The sequence below is a fragment of the Salmo salar genome, chromosome ssa05, assembly GCF_905237065.1.
Source record: "Salmo salar chromosome ssa05, Ssal_v3.1, whole genome shotgun sequence".
Taxonomy (NCBI): domain Eukaryota; kingdom Metazoa; phylum Chordata; class Actinopteri; order Salmoniformes; family Salmonidae; genus Salmo; species Salmo salar.
Genome location: NC_059446.1, coordinates 34,798,014 through 34,822,035, shown reverse-complemented (window position 1 = coordinate 34,822,035; position 24,022 = coordinate 34,798,014). Strand labels below are relative to the sequence as shown.

The following is a 24,022-nucleotide window of genomic DNA, read 5'->3' as shown; positions in this document are numbered from 1 at the left end:
TCCTACAGTCAGCAGGCCATTTACACGTTCCCTCAAAACTTGAGACATCTGTGGCATTGTGTGGTGTGACAAAACTGCACATTTTAAAGTGTCGTTTTATTGTCCCGAGCACAAGGTGCACCTGTGTAATGATCATGCTGTTTAATCAGCTTCTTGATATACCACACCTGTCAGGTGGCTGGATTATCTTGGCAAAGGAGAAATGCTCACTAACAGGGATGTAAACAAATTTGTGCAGAAAACTTTTTTTGTGCGTATGGAACATTTCTGGGATCTTTGATTTCAGCTCATGAAACATGGGAACAACACTTTACATGTTGTGTTCATATTTTTATTCAGTGTAGTTGACATTTGTAAAGTTCTCTCTTTCATCTCTGCTTCTCTCGAGCAGCAAGGACGTTTAGGGACCGGGGAGAAAATGCAAAGCTTTGTGTTCCCCTGGAGGTCAGGGCTCCACAGACAGCAAATAATCACGTCATAAGCCAAACATTTCTCTCAGCCTTATGGCAAAATGTGTAGAATAGCAGGAAATTAGCTCAGGGATTCTTGAAAGTTGGGACAATCCTTGTCAGAAAGGAAAACTTTATTTTCTAAATAGAAAAATATGGATTTTGTTGCATTATTTGATCTTAAAATGTACATGTAGGTGGAATTTATAAGGGAAAATATTTGTTTCAGGAAATTTCAAAATACTTTAATTATTATTAATTTCCATGTTGGCTGTATGCCTGGAAATGCCCTTGTCTGGAGCAAAGGATCACAATTTCAAACTTTCAAAATAGTGTTTAAATTGAAAAAAGAATGGCAATAATGGATAACCCTTTTACAGGGGCTGAGTCACTGGCCTACTGGTGTTCTTCCATGCCGTCCATGGGAGGGGTGCGTCACTTGAGTGGGTTGAGTCACTGACGTGGTCTTCCTGTCTGGGTTGGCGCCCCCCCCTTGGGTTGTGCCATGGCGGAGATCGTTGTGGGCTATACTCGGCCTTGTCTTAGGACGGTAAGTTGGTGGTTGGAGACATCCCTCTAGTGGTGTGGGGGCTGTGCTTTGGCAAAGTGGGTGGGGTTATATCCTGCCTGTTTGGCCCTGTCCGGGGGTATCATCGGATGGGGCCACAGTGTCTTCTGATCCCTCCTGTCTCAGCCTCCAGTATTTATGCTGCAGTAGTTTATGTGTCGGGGGCTAGGGTCAGTCTGTTACATCTGGAGTATTTCTCTTGTCTTATCCGGTGTCCTGTGTGTATTTAAATATGCTCTCTCTAATTCTCTCTTTCTCTCTTTCTGTCTTTCTCTCGGAGGACCTGAGCCCTAGGACCATGCCTCAGGACTACCTGGTATGATGACTCCTTGCTGTCCCCAGTCCACCTGGCCGTGCTGCTGCTCCAGTTTCAACTGTTCTGCCTGCGGCTATGGAACCCTGACCTGTTCACCGGACGTGCTTGTTGCACCCTCGACAACTACTATGATTATTATTATTTGACCATGCTGGTCATTTATGAACATTTTAACATTTTAACATTTTGACCATGTTCTGTTATAATATCCACCCTGCACAGCCAGAAGAGGACTGGCCACCCCTCATAGCCTGGTTCCTCTCTAGGTTTCTTCCTAGGTTTTTGGCCTTTCTAGGGAGTTTTTCCTAGGGAGTTTTTCCTAGCCACCGTGCTTCTTTCACATGCTTTGCTTGCTGTTTGGGGTTTTAGGCTGGGTTTCTGTACAGCACTTTGAGAATATCAGCTGATGTACGAAGGGCTATATAAAAATACATTTGATTGATTTGATTTGATTTGATATGAACTGTAAAATTATCATATGTACTGTAGTTTCTTGCAATAGCCCTCTCTGACTTTAAAGAATATTTATCTCAAAACTTTCATAAAAGATGTGTCCGACGATTTGATCAACTCCTTCAGATCCTTAATTAATCAGGAATGAGCATAAGGACCCTTTATTCATGTCCTCATTCCATGTACTGTAATGCAACAAGACCCCTCATGGCCTGTAAAGTTCTCTACTTTTGATAGATTTAAACAAACAATATTGGAATCACCATGGTCACAACCATAACCTGTCAACTCCATCTCCCTTATAGATTAAAATACAATATGAATTTTGGTTCAAATATATTACATTTATTTAGGTTTAAGAGTCATAAAGCAAATGAGGAAAAACTGAATTGCTACTGTGTATACAAATTGAATGAAGAATAAAAAATGAATTTTTGTCAAATTCGTAAAACATGAACTCCGTAAGATTTTTGTCTAAAAAGATCTGATATAATGGTTGTTTTTATTGGGGATTTTCAAATTAATTATTTTTCCATATTTTACAAATGTTTGTATTGAACTTTTATTTTTAGAGGCAAAAACATATTTGTTTTGAGTATCGGTTGTAAACTCTGTCAGTGGCTTGTCAACTCCGTCACCCCTCTTAAGATACATTTTTATTATCAACAATCCGAAAAAATATTGGAATCACTGTTCTGCAACATATGCTTAAACAATTCAAGTATTTACTGTGTTAGACCTAAGGCATAATGTTTGGTTTATAAATGTTGTTCTATATTCTAAATCTAGAAAAATATGCCAAAATGCTAATGAAATTAGCCCTGGAGAATTTAATAGTGTTATAAAACAAAACAAAAACACATTTGGAGATTTGTATTACATATTTGAATCATCTAAATGTTAGAATTTAACAAGGCCTTTAAACACTTGTTGAGAGTTCATGACAGAGTTGACATGAATTCATTTAGTTGCGTTTTATGAAGATTAAAATATTTAAGAGGTTTCTTTACATGGTGTGATAGCTAATACTTTGGTCTATAAAAATATATATTTTAAGTCTTGCTAATATTAAGACACATATTTGTGGAGTTTCACATCTTTCAAGACTCCCTGAGCTGTAAAACACCAACATTTATCTCAGTTTCATGGCAAAATGTCTAACATAGAGGCGAAAGAAATGCACACTTATTTAGGCGAGGTGCTGGCTAGCGGAATAGAACACTTGAAAAATTAAAAGGAGAGACGCACACTCTAGGAGCTCAGATTTTTTAAATGTGTAACATAGCATGAGATTAACTATAAAACTGCACATTTTTCTCTCTGACCCATGGCAAAAATTATATACAATCAATTTGGCCCCACCGGAACTGCACTACGCCTCTGGTCCAGATTTCAGTTAATATTCCAGTCAACCCATCTGAACAGTACAATTCCCTTGATGCGACATATTTGTCCCCCCCATATTTGACAGTCTTGTGACTGTCGAATTTGTAGGCCTATAGTGCCTCAGTCTTCCCACATCTTTCCCAAACATTAGGCTGTTGTTCTGGCCCACAGTTCTCTTTATTTTCAACTCTCCATTTCACAGCTTTTCTCTTATTGAATTAAACTCCTACATTGTCCTTTTTGCCTCAGTGGATCAACGTTAACTTTTTCTGCCCAAGTTTCCAAAAGCATTTGGCAATTGGTGTCTATTTCGTGCGCGGGCAGTTAGGCCCTAAAGCTTAGGCTTACTCACTAACGCCAGATAAAAAAGAATGAAAGAAAAGCCTCAATGTAGCCTATAGATATGAATTGCATTATTTTCTCTTTATTCAACCCGGCCGCCCCGCGGTTATTATGAGTCAACCTGTGCCCCCCCCCCCCCCCCTCCCACCCACATGAACACATGCATTTACACACAGTTGAATTACCACCTCACATGTCATTCAGTTCAGTAGCTTGACAGAAACTTAAATATATTGTTCAGTGTGTGTGTGTGTGTGTGTGTGTGTGTGTGTGTGTGTGTGTGTGTGTGTGTGTGTGTGTGTGTGTGTGTGTGTGTGTGTGTGTGTGTGTGTGTTTCATTTGAATACCCCCAAGGAGCAATAAGTGAATCTGCCAAAGAGAAAATAATGATAATTCTATCAAAATCAATCTTGAGGCGTTTTGTGATTCTGATTATTTATTTGAGCCCATAGTAGTCGGCTCCAGAATAAACGCCACTACCGATCGCTTATAAGATATGAAAACACCTACTGGCCTCACATCACTCCTACCTGTCTCTCACCTGCTTTCTCTCTCCATCTTTCTCGTTCCCTCTTCCCCTGTTCCTCTCTCTAATGCTGCATTCATAACCAAGTGGGAAGGTGGTAATTACCAGTTACGAAGTCATAAATACCAGTTGGATGCATTCAGGTGCTTTGAACTCATTGAGAAACGTTGATTGGCTATTGGCCAACAAGCTGCATAAACCATAAACTAAAAGTAAACCATATTAATAGATTGAGTTTTATAAATGATGTTTGGTTGTTACATTTAACTGCCGAACGTGTTGTTATCGAGGTCATGTCTTCACTAGGTGACGTCAGAGGTCTGCATGTCAGACTAGTTTTCCACTGGTAATTATGAGTTTGAGGGGCGTTGTAATTGATTTTTACCAGTTGTACGCAACATCAGTCTCCCTATGTGACCCAGCCCAACCCAACCCAACCCAGCCCAGACCAACCCAGCCCAACCCAACCCAACCCAGCCCAGACCAACCCAGCCCAACCCAACCCAGCCCAACCCAGCCCAACCCAGCCCAGCCCAACCCAACCCAACCCGGCCCAGACCAACCCAGCCCAACCCAACCCAACCCAACCCAGCCCAGCCCAACCCAGCCCAACCCAGCCCAACCCAACCCAGCCCAGCCCAACCCAGTCCAACCCAGCCCAACCCAACCCAGTCCAACCCAGCCCAACCCAACCCAGCCCAACCCAGTCCTGCATAGCTACATGCATCACCATTTATTTATCAATCACCACAACGTAAGTGTCAACAAGCCTGTCCTCCTTTCTTCCCTATCACGAAGCAACCCTGATCTATCATTAGGAGAGCGAGGGAGGGAGAGAGCGTGAGAGAGGGAGAGAAATAATGAGCAAGAGAGTAGAGTGTAAAATTAGAGAGCAGGCTTTAGATTAATCAGAAAGAGGAGTGCAATGAAGAGAGGAAAGAGAAAGGCAAAGGAAGAGTTGGAGTGTTGGCTATTGAATGTTGGAGAGGAGAACAGAGGTACAGTAGGGAACAGAGCGATAGTGATAAAAAAGAGTGATGACCAGCGAGGAAAGAGATGTAATTATGAATTATTTACATGCATGAGGGATTTACAGTATGTCAGCTGCTCAGTTATCGACCCTGCACCTCACCCCCTCTCCCTTGGTCCTCATCCCTCTCCCTCATCCCTCTCTCTGTTCTCTGTACCCTTTCCTCTCACCCCTCCTCCTCCGCCCTCTTCCCTTCCTTCTTCTCAACTCTCTCCCCTTCCTCTCAACTCACCTCATCTGATCTCTCTCCTTCTTCCCGCTCCACCTCCAATCTACTCTCACCTCCTATCTACCCTCCTCTAACACTCACCTATCTACCCTCCTCTAACCCTCACCTCCTATCTACCCTCCTCTAACACTCACCTATCTACCCTCCTCTAACCCTCACCTCCTATCTACCCTCCCCTAACACTCACCTATCTACCCTCCTCTAACCCTCACCTCCTCTAACCCTCACCTCCTATCTACCCTCCTCTAACACTCACCTCCTATCTACCCTCCTCCAACCCTCACCTCCTATCTACCCTCCGCCAACCCTCACCTCCTATCTACCCTCCTCTAACCCTCACCTCCTATCTACCCTCCTCTAACCCTCACCTCCTATCTACCCTCCTCTAACCCTCACCTCCTATCTACCCTCCTCCAACCATCACCTCCTATCTACCCTCTAACCCTCACCTCCTATCTACCCTCCTCTAACACTCACCTCCTATCTACCCTCCTCCAACCCTCACCTCCTATCTACCCTCTAACCCTCACCTCCTATCTACCCTCCTCTAACCCTCACCTCCTATCTACCCTCCTCTAACCCTCACCTATCTACCCTCCTCCAACCCTCACCTCCTATCTACCCTCCGCCAACCCTCACCTCCTATCTACCCTCCTCTAACCCTCACCTCCTATCTACCCTCCTCTAACACTCACCTCCTATCTACCCTCCTCCAACCCTCACCTCCTATCTACCCTCCTCTAACCCTCACCTCCTATCTACCCTCCTCTAACCCTCACCTCCTATCTACCCTCCTCTAACCCTCACCTATCTACCCTCCTCCAACCCTCACCTCCTATCTTGCTAGCTCTCACTTCTCTCTGCACTTACCTAATCTCTGATGAGAACTAGACAAAGAGAAGAGAGAGTGAACTATGAAGAGAGAGATGGAAAGAGATACAAGGAAGGGGGAGAAAAAAGTGTAGTGCCTAACCTTTTCATTTACTCGTTTGTGAGTGAGTAACTATATTTCATTCACAGTCATGTTGCTGGGGGAATTTAGAATTCTATTGGGAATGCTTTGACTGGGAGATGTAGAGTATGGTCATAGAGAAAGGAAGAGAGATAGAAAAAGAAAGAGAGAGACAGAGAGAGAGGGGGAGGGAGAGAGAGAGAGAGTTGGACTGATAGAGAGAGACTTGATAAACAGGTCCTCTCTCAGGAGAGATTTCAGGTCTATCTGAAGTTAACGGATAGGACAACGAAGGAGAGAGAGAGAGAGAGAGAGAGAGGTAGAGAGAGAGAGAGAGACAGAGACGGTGGACGAATCGATGGAGGTAGAGCGAGAGAGAGAGATACAGTTAAAAGGACAGATAGGCAGTAAGGCTTGGCAGATTGAGAGAGGGAAAGAGAAGACACTTATGTACAGAAGGGTACTAGTCTAAATGGTGTGCTGGCACACCTGGGAACGCGAAAGCCACTGACGCCGCTAAAACAAACGACAGACCATAAATAAGATGTTGGGTTATTAACAGAGTGAGCAGAGTAGCAGCTGGCGAGGCGTAGCCAGGCCAGACGGGCTGGACAAAAGACACTGCTGCTCTGTTCCGTACCAGCACATGCTCCCAACACACACACACACTGCAGCTGGAGGGAGAGAGGAATGGAGAGAGGAAGAGAAGGAGCACACAGTACATTCGGAAAGTATTCAGACCTCTTGCCTCTTCTAAAATGGATGACATTTATTTTTTCCTCATCAATCTACACACAATACCCCACAATGACCAAGGGAAAACAGGTTTTTAGACATTTTTGCACATTCACTAAAAATAAAAACAGAAATACCTTATTTACATAAGTATTCAGACCCTTTGCTAGGAGACTCGAAATTGAGCTCAGGTGCATCCTGTTTCCATTGATCATCCTTGAGATGTTTCTACAACTTGATTGGACCTGTGGTCAATTCAATTGATTGGACATGATTTGGAAAGGTACACACCTGTCTATATGAGGTCAAGGTCACACAGTTAACAGTGCATGTCAGAGCAAAAACCAAGCCATGTGCTCGAAGGAATTGTCAATAGCGCTCCGAGAAAGAATTGTGTCGAGGCACAGATCTGGTGAAGGGTACCAAAATATTTTGGCAGCATTGAAGGTCCCCAAGAACGCAGCGGCCTCCAACATTCTTAAATGGAACAAGTTTGGAACCACCAAGTCTCTTCCTAGAGCTGGACGCCTGGCCAAACTGAGCAATCGGGGGAGAAGGTCCTTGGTCAGGGAGATGACCTTCCAACAGGACAATGACCCTAAGCACACAGCCAAGACATCGCAGGAGTGGCTTCGGGACAAGTCTCTGAATGTCCTTGAGTGGCCTAGCCAGAGCCCGGACTTGAACCCGATCAAACATCTCTGGTGAGACCAGAAAATACCAGAAAATAACCTGACAGAGCTGGGGAAGATCTGCAGAGAAGAATGGGAGAAACTCCCCAAATACAGATGTGCCAAGCTTGAAGTGCCATACCCTTGAAAACTCGAGGCTGTAATCGCTGCCAAAGGTGCTTCAACAAAGTACTGAGTAAAGTGTCTGAATACTTATGTAAAAAGTTAACATTTTGTATAAATCTAAAGACCTGTTTTGCTTTGTCATTATGTGGTATTGTGTGTAGATTAATGAGAATAATTATTATTTTTATCCATTTTAGAATAAGGCTGTAACGTAACAAAATGTGGAAAAAGACAAAGGGGTCTGAATAATTTCAGAATGCACTGTATGTGAGCGAGGAGCCACTGAGAGAGAGGGAAAGAGACAGACAGAGAGAGAGAGATACCAAAAAGGAAGCTATTCCCAAACCTTCCATGACAAAGCCATCCCCTACAGAGAGATGAACCTGGAAAAGAGTCCCCTAAGCAAGCTGGTCCTCTGTTCACAAACACAAACAGAACCCACAGAGCCCCAGGACAGCAACACAATTAGACCCAACCAAATCATGTGAAAACTAAAAGATAATTACGTCACATTGGAAATAATTTACAAAAAAACGGAGGAAACTAGAATGATATTTGGTCCTAAACAGAGAGTACACAGTGGCAGAATACCTGACCACTGTGACTGACCCGGGAATTAAGGAAAGCTTTGACTATGTACAGACTCAGTGAGCATAGCCTTGCTATTGAGAAAGGTTGTTGTAGGCAGACCTGGCTCTCAAGAGAAGACAGGCTATGTGCACACTGCCCACAAAATGAGGTGGAAACTGAGCTGCACTTCCTAACCTCCTGCCAAATGTATGACCATATTAGAGACACATATTTCCCTCAGATTACACAGACCCACAAATAATTTATCAATTATCAATTTTGATAAACTCCCATATCTATTGGGTGAAATTCCAGTGTGCAATCACAGCAGCAAGATTTGTGACCTGTTGCCACAAGAAGAGGGCAACCAGTGAAGAACAAACACCATTGAAAATACAACCCATATTTATGTTTATTTATTTTCCGTTTTGTACTTAAACTATTTTGCACATTGTTACAACACTGTATATAGACATAATATGACATTTGAAATGTCTCTATTATTTTGGAACTTGTGAGAGTGTAATATTTACTGTTGACTTTTTGTTTATTTCACTTCTGTTAATCCATTTCACTTGCTTTGGCAATGTAAACATATGTTTCCCCTTGAATTGAATTCAGAGAGAGAGAGAGAGAGAGAGAGAGAGAGAGAGAGAGAGAGAGAGAGAGAGAGAGAGAGAGAGAGAGAGAGAGAGAGAGAGAGAGAGAGAGAGAGAGAGAGAGAGAATGTGTGAGAGATGGAGGTAGAGGAAGAGAATGAGGGTTAAGGGGGGATGAGGCAGAGGAGAGGATGGCAGGATGGGAGTTGTAATTAAATTGAAGCAGAGAGGATGTGGTGATGGTAGAAGAAGGCAGTAGAGGAATAGAAGAGAGGAAGAGAGGGGTGAGAGATAGAGAGGTAATGAGGGGGGCAAGAGATAGAGGAACAAGAGCAACACTCATTAAGAATAAAGGCTCCATTAGTCAGCAAACTGGGGCGGGGGGGGGGGGTATAATGAAGGGACATAAAGTTATGCCACAGCAATAGGCATTGGACACACACGCATGTACGCACACACACACACACACACAGTCACTAATTACATACTGATACAGCGAACAGTAAAGACCGAATGTCTGAACGCTGATGAAAAGCCAATGTCGTGATGATTTTGTTGTGTGTGTGTGTGTGTGTGTGTGTGTGTGTGTGTGTGTGTGTGTGTGTGTGTGTGTGTGTGTGTGTGTGTGTGTGTGTGTGTGTGAGCCCAGAGAAGCAATGGGTGTGTTCACTTCACAGCCACTGCAGCCAGCCAGAACACAAGAGCGCAACGAGGATGCGCAACATGACCGATCTGTAACGATAAAAATACTTTTACACCTGCAGACAGACCCCGCGTGCTTCCTGAGAGAAATCGATAAGGAAGACCATATTATTGTAGTTGTATAATTTACTGCGTACAAAATGCACCGCCACAGCCAATCAAATTAGCTTTATTTCGCACCACCAACAAACTCCTGCAAATACCCTGCAGCTCAGCACTCCATTCAATAGTGCACCTTGGTCGGTTCAGCCAGTCGGTTTGTGCAGGTGGATGGAAATAAACAGCTCAGGTGTGAATAAACAGATCCTGATAGCTGGAGAGTCCCACGGTGTGTGTGTCTGTGTTGTAATGCAGTGTGTAATGCAGTGTGTATTTTCCTTATTAGGCCGTTTAACCCTTGTGACCCTGTAATGCTGCAGGACGCAGTCTATGGGGAGTGGAGACTGAATCTCATCACTCCCAATAGAAGCCATTTAGACGGAGTAGAATGAGTCGTTCTGTACCACCCAGAGACAGACGCGGTTTCTCCATCCATTCCTGAATGAAATCCATCTTTATCTGGCCGGCTATTCACAGCCACCCCAATCTCTGACTGCAGTCTCAGCTATTCAGAGAGTACATATCTCTCCATTTCAAACCGATGGAGAGAAACAGAGAGAGCTAGAGAGAGAGCTAGAGAGAGAGAGAGAGAGAGAGAGAGAGAGAGAGAGAGAGAGAGAGAGAGAGAGAGAGAGAGAGAGAGAGAGAGAGAGAGAGAGAGAGAGTGGACTACACTGCAAAGTAAGTGAGCAAGGAAGCAAGTGTGTGTTGGATTCCTACAGACAGTCAGTACCACAATGCAGTTTATTTACTGCCTATATAAGGAGGACAGATGCTTGCTTTAAAAGATGATATGGAGCAAGATATGAGTTGTGTTTTCTTCTCCCCGCCAATGGCTGATGCCTGTGCAGTTCAGAGTAGGGTTTTTAACCAGCATTGATCTGATTAGGCTGCAGTCTTCCTTTGTTATCATCAGGGTCATAAATGTTTAAGGACCATTAGGAAGCACGAACGAGGCGGACGGAGGAGGGCTTAATGCTTAAATGACCATTACTGGATACCTCTCTCTCCATTTACAGATTAAAAGCTTTACTGGGTCTCCTGCTCTTCCATCTCTCTCCGTCTGAACACTCATATGTCTGAGCAGACTCAGGAGGAAAAGTTTGTTGGGTTCCACAGGGAGGATGGAGGATAAGGTAGAGAGAGAGAGAGAGAGAGAGGAAGCGAGTGAGAGAAAGACCCTAGAAAAATAGGGAACAAGATTTTTCAGGTAGGAAGTTATTTTCCAGTTGAGGTCTTTTTTTTGTCTGGGTCGTTGGGTGAGATGAACTGTGTAATGCCAATGTGCATGCACGCACGCACGCACGCACGCACGCACACACACACACACACACACACACACACCATGTAATGCCATGTGCACCACTCTAATTACAGGTCCTGTTTCTCACAGGTTAGAACCCTTTCTCTCGCTGACTGACTAATAGCAACATTCTGGAGGGGTAGATTCACAACACCCCCCCCCCACACACACACACACACACACAAGCAGCCCAGGGGAAGAGTGATCACGAAGGAGCAGAGAGCAGGAGACCCATTTGCTCTGATTGGACACAATGGGAGAGAAAGCTGTCTGATTATTTAATGGGTCTGTGATTGGTGCTCCTCTGATTCACAGACATCGTGCGTTTGTGTGCGTGTCGCGTGTTGGTGTGTGTGTGTGTGGGTGGGTCAGTGTGCGTGCGTGTGTGACCACAGTGTTCGGTAGTCGCTTGTCACTCTTTAATGATTTAATAAAGCACTGGAGCGTGTAGAATTAAGGAGAATTCAGATGAAGCAGAAATACATCCCGATGATTTCATTAACCACACACTGACAACGGCCATTAAACCAGACGTAGTGTTTCAGTTATCATCATCATAGTCACTGCTTTGACACAATATCACCATGTCACACCTGGGACAGAGAACTGGTGCATGTGAAGGTAATCTATAGGCCGTCTTAATGTGTTCATTAAATGTAGTCGATTTTTATTGATAAAAGTATATTGGCTAAGTGCATCCTTTGTGCAATTCAAATATATATCCCAGTTCATCTAAGGTCAACTGTACACAAAAACAACAAGCAAAAGTAAGGAAATGTAAGATCATGTATTTATTACGTTCACCGATGTACACAGTGGTGGTGGCTGTCTCTCTGAACAGCAGATGGAGGAAAGCACAGAACACTACCGGATCAAGAGAACGCTGGGCGGGGTGTGTCCTGGAGGGGTCGGAACAGAACCAGTTCTGGGGGGTAGTGGGCCAAAGCTGGCCCTCTCCTGTGGTACACAGGCATGCTTAAAGGGAAGCGGGATGAACAGAATGTTCATGGCATCAGTGTTTTGTCATCGTGAACACCAGCAGAGCAGTTCTGTGATCCTGAACGGTCCTTCCTGTGACTGCCCGCTGTCCGGAGCAACACACGGAAGATAGTGGGGGGGGGGGGGGGTTCAAGCCTGACGACAGAGAGGAGATCGGTCCACTCAGCGTTGCAGCGTTCGGGAGCGTGAGCAAGAAAGAGGAAAGGGTTTCATCATGATATTGTTGCGGTGCAGAGTAGTCAGGCAGTACAGTTCTGCGTCTCATTTGCAGTCCCAGCATGCGTCCTCTCCCCTCCTGAATACCCATCAGCCTATTCAGCCGACTACCTGCAGGAGGCACGGCCTACTGCTTCACCTCCGAAGGTGCTGGGATAGAAAAGGCTGAACATCTGAGCATTATTCAACACCATTTAGCATGATTTGGTGCTACAGCGAACAGCGGCAGATATGGCATCGCCATGGTTACGCAGAGTGACAAACAGACAGAGCTAAGTACAGGTGCAGCCGGAAAACGTTGTAACCCTTGAGCCTCCTCTGAGTCTTCCATATGCTCCACAGCCATGTCCAACACACGAACACACACACACACACACTAAGTCATCCCGATGGCCGATATGCAGTCAATACAACATGACATTGTTTGCGGTAATTACTGCGCATATGCATAAATAACGACGCACACATCTGGCATAGACATATTAATGAGTACGTAGTGCAGCAGTTCTATAAATGAAAGATCGGTGGTTATGAATGTGATAGCAGGGCAGGCAGGTAGACAGCACAGCACAGCTGGTTGTTCACACACATAAACACAGCACACAGAAACATCCATTGAGCGTATGAATTAATACAACCAATGTTCCCGGTGTGGGGGCTATAGGAGCTGTTTAGGAAGGTTTGGGCTCAAATTGTGCCTTTTCCTGCTTTCGTTTCCTTGTGTATTTGTTTAAATGAATCCAATGGAACGCGTCCTCCACTGTGCGTCCGGCTGTAGCGGCAGAGCTGTGGCTGAGGCTGTGCTACAGTAGAGTGCTGATGCTTTAGGACCTACAGAGTGTGAAATAGATCAGTAAGGCCAAGCTACAGCACTTATTCTGCTATAAGCCTGCAGGTCATATCAGTTCTCGCTCTCTCTCTCTCTCCCTCTCTTTTTTTCTCCCGCTTTGCTTTCCTCCCGTCTTCTCTCCCTGGACATGTTTCCTACAGAGTCGTGTGTAGTGTGTGTCATTCTAGTTCCTTGTGTGCCTTTCTGTTTGTGCTGTTTTGTATCTCTCGCTGGCTGAGTCTCTCCACAGTGGGCGGTATAGCTAAGCCAACAGTGGCGCCAACATCCTTGTGTCAGGCCAACGAAGGATTAAAATGCTCAAGTCCAGGGGAATCAGACACCATTGAACTAATGTTTGACAGTGTGTGTGTGTGTTTATGATAGAGCTGTAATATGAGCGAACAAGAACAGTAAAATAATCCCTCCCCATTCCACTACCCTTCTCTATGCCAGTTGATTTAACGCATGGCTTCTCGGCTTGTTTATTTCGGAGATATTGATGTAAATGATTGGTATCCTCTCCTCCTCCCCTTTCTCTCTCTCTCTCTCTCTCTCTCTCTCTCAGTCTGTCTGTTGGCAGTGGAGAGGTGTCAGCGGACGACAAACGGCCGCGACAACAATTAAAAAATAACAACAGGCCTTGTAAAGGCCCCACACAGGCCTGACAGGCGCATCAATCTCCCGCCTACTTTCCTCACTGCTATCAATTAACCCCAGCACGAGATCTGTGATCGACTAGCTGACCTTGGCATTAATGATGCTCGTGTTCTATAGAATGGAGGGATAAATCTTCAGGTGAGCGTGTTCCTCTTTTCTTTCGGAAAGAATGACTGATTGACAGACACTTTGTGTAACTGTCTGTTGCTCACGTGCCGTTGGACAGCTGGTGTGTGTAAGCTAATTCAATTTTAGTGCCCGGGAGAGAGTGATGCAAGACACATACTGCAGACCTACCACCAATCCAGCCCCTCCCATCCCCCCCCCCCGCCCTTCTCTCCGTCCACCACCATCTCCAACCCCTCCGGATGGAAGTTAATTTTACGTCCCCCAGAAATAGGAAAGAACAAGAGACAAAAAACATTAGTGTCAGCAAAAGATTTATAAGACAGAGGAAATGGAGGGCCAAGCCATTCTCTATGGTATGTTTCCGCTCAAGGGTCTCTCTCTCTCTCTCTCTCTTTCTCTGGTTTACTCTTTCTTTCTCTCCCTCTACTGCTCGCTCAACAACATTTTTCCCCCAAGAGCCACTATAAGATAAAGAGTTCATGCCGTGCCATATTATCTCCCCTCAAACTAAAACAAGTAAAAAGTGGAAATAGACCACACATGATAAACTCTCTCTCTATCCCTCGTCTTCTTTGCTAGTGTCAACCCCAGATTGGCGTCTGCACCTGTTGAAAAGTTAGTCGATTTTTTTTGTACTTTATTACTCACATTTATGGAAAGTCTTTTTTATTTTCTTTTATGACTGTTTTATTTGTGTTAATGCCGCTGGTTATTCTCCCAGGACTGTGCTGAGTCATAGGGACACAGATCACAGATAGACTAATAAATCATAAGCATCTACTGGATCTAATGTTCTGCTGCCAGGGTGTGTGTGTGTGTGTGTGTGTGTGTGTGTGTGTGTGTGTGTGTGTGTGTGTGTGTGTGTGTGTGTGTGTGTGTGTGTGTGTGTGTGTGTGTGTGTGTGTGTGTGACTGCTGACGGGTGTTGAGTATGAGGCGGGAGACGAGATGATTCTGAAAAACCCTCTACTCTTTGCGTAACGCTCACACACTGGCACAGACAGAACACACACACACACTCTGTCAAGCTACATGTTTAGAGATGCCACATAAGCACATTCATTCCTTCATACCACTGACTACTTTTTCATGACTTACTGAAAGCACTTCTCTATCACTGGAGATAGAGGTATGAATGGACAGAGTTAAGCTTGGATATACTGAAGCGCCATCGGACTCATAGTAACCTGTCACATGTTTTCACCAAAAGAGGAAATTACATATAATATATCAAGTCACTCAGTTTAACCCCTCTCTGTCACTTTGGAGTTGGTTCATCCCGGTCTGTCATACACAACAAGTCTCCATTGGACAAAACTATCACCTGACAGTGGGAGGTGAAGCAAGACAAAGAAAACTGTACAAGACTGTCTCAAAAGGAAGAGAGAAGAAATAAGCATAAGGTCCTTTCTTTCTCTCTCTCTCTCTCTCTCTCGCTCTCTCTCTTTCTCTCTCTCTCTCTCTGTGCCTTTCTTTGAGTCTCTGTGTCTGTGTGGGGGCTCTTGTCTGTGTGAAGGGGGTCCCCCCCCTCTTACCCCCAGCTCAGAGAGGCAGACAGTAGCAGAAGGAGCAGCAGCAGGGAAGGAGGGGGGCCCATGGAAAGACGGGGGGACACCCCCCCACCCCCAGAACCCAGGTTGGACACCGTGGCCTTCTCAGCATAGAGAGGGATCACGTCAAACTGACCCTCCTCCTCCACATCCTCCTCTTCCTCACTCTGCTCCACCTGAGACAGAGAGAGATATATTGTTAGAAGAGAGGAAGAGAGAAAGAAACGAGGAATGAGAAGAGAGGATGACATGAGGGATGAGTGAGGAGAAGAGAGGATGACATGAGGGATGAGTGAGGAGAAGAGAGGATGGAAGGAGAGAGTGGGACAAAGGGAAGCGGAACAATGTATTGGTGGTTGAAAAAGAGAGAGAGCGACAGAGAGCGAGAGAGACAGAGAGAGGGAGACAGAGACAGAGAGAGAGAGAGACAGAGAGAGAGAGAGAGACAGAGAGAGAGAGACAGAGAGAGACAGATAGAGAGAGAGAGAGAGAGAGAGAGACAGAGAGAGAAAGAGAGAATGGAGCGAGGGATTACAATGTGGAACACGGAGGAGGGAAAGAGAGAGAAGAGGAGAGAGAGAGAGTGAAGGAGGGAGGGAGGGAGTAGGAGGAAGGATTGGGGGAGAGGAAAGGAGGGAGGGATGGACAGACAGATGGGCATGCATAAATTAATACTGATGAAGTTTGATTGATGCACTTTCTCTTGCAAACACCTTCATCTAATCCTCTCAGAGAGAGAGAGAGAGTGAGAAATATGAAGAGAGAGTGAGGAAGAGAAAAGGGGAGAAAGAGGAAAAGAGAGATGTAGAGAGGGAGGGAGAGAGAGCGAGCAAGTGGAACAGAGTTGTAGTGGGAGAGACAGAATTAAAGACGGAGATAGTGAGAAAGGGAGATAGCCAATGAGAGAGAGAGCGAGAGAGAGAGAGGGTACTGGAATCCCCCTGGTCTAGCTGGCGGCAGAGATAATCTCTGGCTGTGTTGAGCATGCGGGAAGCAGTGGAGACACAAAGCGCTTCACTGTCATTCTGATCAATTGACCGAACAGGATTTAGTGGTCAGCCAACAGCAGTCACTCCTGTTGTCAATGGTCATTCCAGAAGCCTCTGGTCAGGGCTCTAAATAAATACAAATCATTTGTAGCACTGGTGCTCCTAATTTTTAAAAGTTAGGAGCACCACATGAAATTCAGGAGCAACAGAAAAATAGATACCTCCATTGGGCCTATATGAATACTACTTACTTTTGAAACACATCTCCTGAAGAATCTTTGCATATACTAGTAAAGTTACCAGGTTGTTAGTATGGCTGCATGATAAGGGCAAAAAACTCAAATTATGATTTTTCAATTGGACTTGGCATATACACTGAGTATTCAAAACATTAAGAACACCTGCTCTTTCCATGACATAGACTGACCAAGTGAATCCAGGTGAAAAAGCTATTATCCCTTATTGATGTGACCTGTTAAATCCACTTCAATCAGGGTAGATGAAGGGGAGGAGACAGGTTAAAGAGGGATTTTTAAGCCTTGAGACAACTGAGACATGGATTGTGTATATGTGCCATTCAGAGAGTGAATGGGCAAGACAAAATATTAAAGTGCCTTTGAAAGGGGTATGGTAGAAGGTGCCAGGGGCACCGGTTTCAGTGTGTCAAGAACTGCAACGCTGCTGGGTTTTTCACATTCAACAGTTTCCCATGTGTGTCACGAATGGTCCACCACCCAAAGGACATCCAGCCAATTTGACACAACTGGCACTGTTTAGTTGCACTGTTGCTCCCAAAATAAAAACCCAGGTCAAACAGGAAAATATTGAATCAGAGAGGTGCGGGGGCCTGCCTTAATCAACATCCACGTCTTCGGCGCCCAGGGAACATCAGGGGCAAAACAACAGATTTTTACCTTGTCAGCTCGGGGATTCGATCCAGCAACCTTCCAGTTACTGGCCCAATGCTCTAACCACTAGGCTACCTGCCACCCAAGTCAGGTGGTCAGTGTCCAATTCAACGGTCAGTCAGGGGTCAGTCCAACTGTTTGTGGTCAAGCTGGCAGTGGTCAGTGCTGGGTGGAGTGATCAATTGCTTTGCTTCATTTCATTGACCAGTTGTGTGATCATTGTTTAGTGAATCAGTGCATGTTTCTGAGGGATGGTAATTGATCTAAAACTAACAACGTTGCATAGTGCTGAGTAATGTTGAATAGTGTTCAGTAATGTTAGGTAGTACTTGGTCATGTTGAGTAATATTAGGCAGTATTGAGTAATGTTGAATAGTGTTCAGTAATGTTAGGTAGTACTTGGTCATGTTGAGTAATGTTAGGTAGTACTTGGTCATGTTGAGTAATGTTAGGTAGTACTTGGTCATGTTGAGTAATGTTAGGTAGTACTTGGTCATGTTGAGTAATGTTAGGTAGTACTTGGTCATGTTCAGTAATGTTAGGTAGTACTTGGTCATGTTGAGTAATGTTAGGTAGTACTTGGTCATGTTGAGTAATGTTAGGTAATACTTGGTCATGTTGAGTAATATTAGGCAGTATTGAGTAATGTTAGATAGTACTGGGTAATGTTAGGTAGTATTGAGTAATGTCAGGTAGTATTGGATAATGTTGAGTAATGATAAGTAGTATTGAGAAATGTTAGGTAGTATTGGATAATATTGGGTAATGTTAAGTAATATTTGGGAATGCTGAGTAATGTTAGGTAGTATTGGGTAATGTTGAGTAACGTTAGGTAGTATTGGGTAATGTTGAGTAATGTCAGTTAGTATTGGGTAATGTTGAGTAATGTCAGTTAGTATTGGGTAATGTTGAGTAATGTTAGGTACTATTGGGTAATGTTGAGTAATGTCAGTTAGTATTGGGTAATGTTGAGTAATGTTAGGTACTATTGGGTAATGTTGAGTAGTGTCAGTTAGTATTGGGTAATGTTGAGTAACGTTAGGTAGTATTGGGTAATGTTGAGTAATGTCAGTTAGTATTGGGTAATGTTGAGTAATGTCAGTTAGTATTGGGTAATGTTGAGTAATGTTAGGTACTATTGGGTAATGTTGAGTAATGTCAGTTAGTACTGGGTAATGTTGAGTAATGATAGGTAGTATTGGGTAATGTTGAGTAATGTCAGCTAGACTGGGTAATGTTGAGTAATGTCAGTTAGTACTGGGTAATGTTGAGTAATGATAGGTAGTATTGGGTAATGTTGAGTAATGATAGGTAGTATTGGGTAATGTTGAGTAATGTCAGTTAGTATTGGGTAATGTTGAGTAATGTCAGCTAGACTGGGTAATGTTGAGTAATGTTAGGTACTATTGGGTAATGTTGAGTAATGTCAGCTAGACTGGGTAATGTTGAGTAATGTTAGGTACTATTGGGTAATGTTGAGTAATGTCAGTTAGTATTGGGTAATGTTGAGTAATGATAGGTAGTATTGGGGAATGTTGAGTAATGACAGGTAGTATTGGGTAATGTTGAGTAGTACTCACAGCGTTGTTGCTGAGCTCATCCTCGGCGTGGTTGCTGAACTCATTCTGCTGGTCCAAGGGGGAGGGGCGAGAGGGCGGGGGGAAAGTGCTCTCTACTGGCCGAGGGGGGGAGCTACCCATGGTACTGATGGAGTTCTCTGTGAGACGAACAGATAGACACATTACATTACATAATGTGTGTGTGTGTGTGTGTGTGTGTGTGTGTGTGTGTGTGTGTGTGTGTGTGTGTGTGTGTGTGTGTGTGCGTGCGTGCGTGCGTGCGTGCGTGCGTGCGTGCGTGCGTGCGTGCGTGCGTGCGTGCGTGTGTGTGTGTGTATTCACATCCGTGCATGAGAGCGAGTGTGTGTCTGAGTGTTTAACTATTTGACAGATTGATGGATTGCAGTGTCAAGCAGTAAATTGATTGTTTGCCTCATGTAAAGTGCATTGATTGATTGGTCTGACAGTTGCTTGATTGAGATACAGTTGAAGTCGGAAGTTTACATACACCTTAACCAAATACATTTAAACTCAGTTTTTCACAATTCCTGACATTTAAACCGAGAAAGAATTCCCTGTCTTAGGTCAGTTAGGATCACCACTTTATTTTAAGAATGTGAAATGTCAGAATAATAGTAGAGAGAATGATTTATTCCAGCTTTTATTTCATTCATCACATTCCCAGTGGGTCAGAAGTTTACATACACTCAATTAGTATTTGGTAGCATTGCCCTTAAATTGTTTAACTTGGGTCAAACGTTTCAGGTAGCCTTCCACAAGCTTCCCACAATAAGTTGGGTGAATTTTGGCCCATTCCTCCTGACAGAGCTGGTGTAACTAAGTCAGGTTTGTAGGCCTCCTTGCTTGCACACGCTTTTTCAGTTCTGCCCACAACTTTTCGATGGGATTGAGGTCAGGGCTTTGTGATGGCCACTCCAATACCTTGACTTTGTTGTCCTTAAGCCATTTTGCCACAACTTTAGAAGTATGCTTGGGGTCATTGTCCATTTGGAAGACCCATTTGCGACCAAGCTTTAACTTCCTGACTGATGTCTTGAGATGTAGCTTCAATATATCCACATAATTTTCTTTCCATATGATGCCATCTATTTTGTGAAGTGCACCAGTCCCTCCTGCAGCAAAGCACCCCCACAACATGATGCTGCCACCCCCGTGCTTCACGGTTGGGATGGTGTTCTTCAACTTGCATGTCTCCCCCTTTTTCCTCCAATCATAATGATGGTCATTATGGCCAAACAGTTCTATTTTTGTTTCATCAGACCAGAGGACATTTCTCCAAAAAGTACGATCTTTGTCCCCACATGCAGTTGCAAACCGTAGTCTGGCTTTTTAATGGTGGTTTTGGAGCAGTGGCTTCTTCCTTGCTGAGTGGCCTTTCAGGTTATGTCGATATAGGACTCGTTTTACTGTGGATATAGATCGTTTTGTACCTGTTTCCTCCAGCATATTCACAAGGTCCTTTGCTGTTGTTATGGGATTGATTTTCACTTTTCGCACCAAAGTACGTTCATCTCCAGGAGACAGAATGCATCTCCTTCCTGAGCGGTATGACGGCTGTGTGGTCCCATGGTGTTTATACTTGCGTACTATTGTTTGTACAGATGAACGTGGTACCTTCAGGCGTTTGGAAATTGCTCCCAAGGATGAACCAGACTTGTGGAGGTCTTGGCTGATTTCTTTTGATTTTCCCATGATGTCAAGCAAAGAGGCACTGAGTTTGAAGCTAGGCCTTGAAATACATCCACAGGTACACCTCCAATTGACTCAAATAATGTCAATTTGCCTATCAGAAGCTTCTAAAGCCATGAAATCATTTTCTGGAATTTTCCAAGCTGTTTAAAGGCACAGTCAACTTAGTGTATGTAAACTTCTGACCCACTGGAATTGTGATACAGTGAATTATAAGTGAAATAATCTGTCTGTAAACAATTGTTGGAAAAATTACTTGTGTCACGCACAAAGAATATGTCCTAACCGACTAGCCAAAACTATAGTGGTTGAGTGGTTGAAAAAAGTGTTTTAATGACTCCAACCTAAGTGTATGTAAACTTCCGACTTCAACAGTACATACTCATATGGGTGATGAACAGACTAACCCAGACAGGCGTTGTTGGTGAACATGTGCTGAATCCTCAGGCAGTCCTGCCATTGGTTGCCACTGCCCTCGCAGTTGCACCACAAGTTCACATCCACAGTGCTGTTGCTGACGTAGTTGGGGGTCATGATGGTGCCTGGAGGAGGGGGTCAAAGGTTACCAAAGTCAACTCCTACTGCAAAAGTTCCTAAGGCTGGCCCGCTGACACATTCCTGACACGATCCGCTAACACACTCTCTGCCATCTTTATCACTCTCTCTTTTCTTTGAGTCTCTCTGTTTCTCTCCTCCCTCATCTTACCCCTCTCCATCCTTCATACTTCGCTGCATCCCCCTTTCTCCTCAAGCCTCGTGGAACCAGACTGACTTCTGCACTTAAGGCTATTTCACCCCTCCTCTCCCCTCCCTCTCTCACGCTCTCTCTTACCGATCAGCCCGGCGTAGGATTTGAGGCACACAGCTCCACTCTCTCTGAGACAGCCAGAAGGGGAATGGCCAGAGGGCTGGCAGTTATGCTGGAAATCAGCCAGTCTGGACCTGAATCACACACACACACACACGAATGAGAGTGCTTCTAGGAGCAAAAAGGTTTGTGTTTTGTGTGTGTACATATAGTGTTTGTCTGACCTGCAGAGTTGGTCCCTCCTGCAGAAGCTCTGCAGAAGCAGACAGTTGGGCTGTATCCAGTCTCTCTCCTGGTAGGAACAGGAAGGGACAATGGTCTTCCTGCGTCTCTCCCCACACAGTTTGTCAGTACAGGGGCAGAACAGCAACCCCAGGCTGTACTCCTCCGGAACGCGCTCCAGGAAGCGCCGCAGCGCCCGGTGGCACTTCTGCCTGTTGCAGTGGTCCGAGCCTGGGGCATGCTTGGTGCAGGCCAGGACGTACTCAGACCTCAGGGAGCCACATTTCTCATACAGACCACAGTCCTGGGCTGCCTTCAGACATACGTTCTGTCCATCTAGAAGAAGAGAGGAGGCTGAGAGAGAGGGGGATGGGGATGGGGAAAGATAGAGGTGGACAGATATAGAGACAGGTATGGGGAAGGAGAGAGAGAGAGAAGGGGAGAGAGAGAGATAGAGGGGAGCAACAGAGAGAGAAAGAAAGGGGAGAGAAAGTGAAAATCTGATCACTTGAGCGCTGTAGAGATGAGTGGATTGATTGGTGATAGGGTTTAATAGTGTATTGATCAGGAGTGCCTGAGGGTAATAAATGATTGTGCTGCAGGCTACCTGCTGCCACTAAGGAGGACATTCGAGAAGACTCCAGCGGCGAGTCCTCATAGGGAGACCCCTCAAAGTCATCATAACCTTCAGGATCACAGAGGAGAACATCACATTACAACCTAATAATAATAACATGGGAGGCAGAGTCATAATACAACCTAACATCATGATGTCACATCGCAACCTAAACATGACAAATGCAGGAGAGATCACCACATAACCTGAAAAGAACACGACAGTAGACCGAATCGCATCATAATCTCCCAACACCACAGGAGACAGAATCACAACATAATCAAACACACACGGAAGCGTCACATCATAACAGGGACTCAGAGCACTCAGCCAACATCTCGTTAAAACACCACACACCTGCTACCAACATCATAATAACACCTAGTCTAAATTCCATCATGGGTACATTTACCATTCATGAGGGTCAGATGACCCTATAAAGATGGCTGTGTTCCCCATACTGTACTGTCTTTAGTCATCCTATTTGGGCTGTATCCAGTCTAGCCTGCCTAAGTATGCTGCAGAGCTGTCTAACGATCATTTTACTAGTTCTTCAAAGTAGGTAAGGTATACTTTCACAAACGGTCTCTGTCCCTCTCATTGTTGTGTATATCCCTCTCTCATGTGGTCTGTGTATTTAACCTAACGTGGCAGGCGCAAAAGTGTATCCTTCCAGAGATCTGTATATAATGACGAGATGCTCATGCCTCCGCCCTAACAATGGGAGTCATTGTCCCAAAGGCAGGAAAGCAGGCGTTAAGTTTAGGTCCATAAATCAGCCCATAGAAACGCATTGGGCTTATTTTTTGGACTGATTTTGGCAAGTGAAACCTCCCACTTCAACTTTTCCTCTCTGAACCGGAAAAAACTGCCACAGGAAGACCGAAGGATTTTGGTAATTGTTGTTAACCATTACAGTCTAAGTCCTGTCTAAGCGATATGGAATTGTTTTAAGAAGGCAATACCAAGGATCATTTAGTTCTTTGATTTTGAATTTTAAGACCCTTTGAAGTATTCTATTTATTTATTTTTTTACAATTATATAGGACCTAGGCAGCACAGACAGGACACAACTAGTCACTAGTGCAGGCAGGCGAACCTCTGTGCCCAGTCCAGAAACCCCCGCTCAGTCTTATAGCACTTATAATGCTACCCAGGGAGAAAGGGAAGAACTGCCAAAGGCTTTCCAAGAGAAAGTACCTTACAAACTCAGAAGCCAAGGTGACCCCTTCGATTCAGACAACCAGTCTCAAGCCTCAGTGCAATGTCTGAAACCACCAAGAGACTCTGAGCTCAGCACGGAAGCTGAGCCCCTCAACCCAAGGGACGAAGACGAGCTTCAATCTCAACAATTGAGAACCTCTGCCCCAGGTTCCCTTAAGGCAGCAGCAGACCAACTAAAGTCTAGGGCAGCTCTCTCTGCAAGTCAAGTACAAGCCTATTCAAGCAGCTCCAACCAGTCACCCCCAGAAGGAGATATAACTGCGGACCAGCTTTGAATGCTACCACAACCCTTGAGTTCAGTATACAGGCCAGCAGCTCAGCTAGTTTGCCCTCAGCTCTTTCCAGGTCTAGATCAACTGGCCTAATCCCAGTTCCTAGGAGCTCCCAGTACCTTTCAGACCTTAACTGCTCTGGACTCGGCTCAGGCAATCTACCCTCTGCTAATACCTGACCTGTATCCAGCTCTACCTACCCAACCATGGCCCCCAGAAAAGGAGCCAACAGGCATTTACTCCAGCCATCAAAGATCTTCTCATGGGGCGGCCGGAGCC

The 24,022-nt window shown here is 44.8% G+C and overlaps 1 protein-coding gene across 4 annotated transcripts in view; it reads right to left on the bottom strand.

Moving 5' to 3' along the window:
* Positions 1–24,022, bottom strand: part of LOC106604699 (GDNF family receptor alpha-4) — a 37,831-nt gene that overhangs the window by 2,014 nt on the left and 11,795 nt on the right. For 3 of the 4 annotated variants that reach the window (XM_045718107.1, XM_045718109.1, XM_045718110.1), the window contains exons 3-8: positions 22,239–22,316; positions 21,634–21,985; positions 21,434–21,543; positions 21,009–21,143; positions 18,913–19,049; positions 15,421–15,611 (exon numbers count right to left, since the gene is read on the bottom strand). In XM_045718107.1, the coding sequence (XP_045574063.1) occupies positions 15,421–15,611; positions 18,913–19,049; positions 21,009–21,143; positions 21,434–21,543; positions 21,634–21,985; positions 22,239–22,316 (1,003 nt within the window). Of the gene's footprint in view, positions 1–11,824; positions 15,612–18,912; positions 19,050–21,008; positions 21,144–21,433; positions 21,544–21,633; positions 21,986–22,238; positions 22,317–24,022 lie in introns of those variants that run through there. The other variant, XM_014199619.2, reaches the window with a different exon arrangement.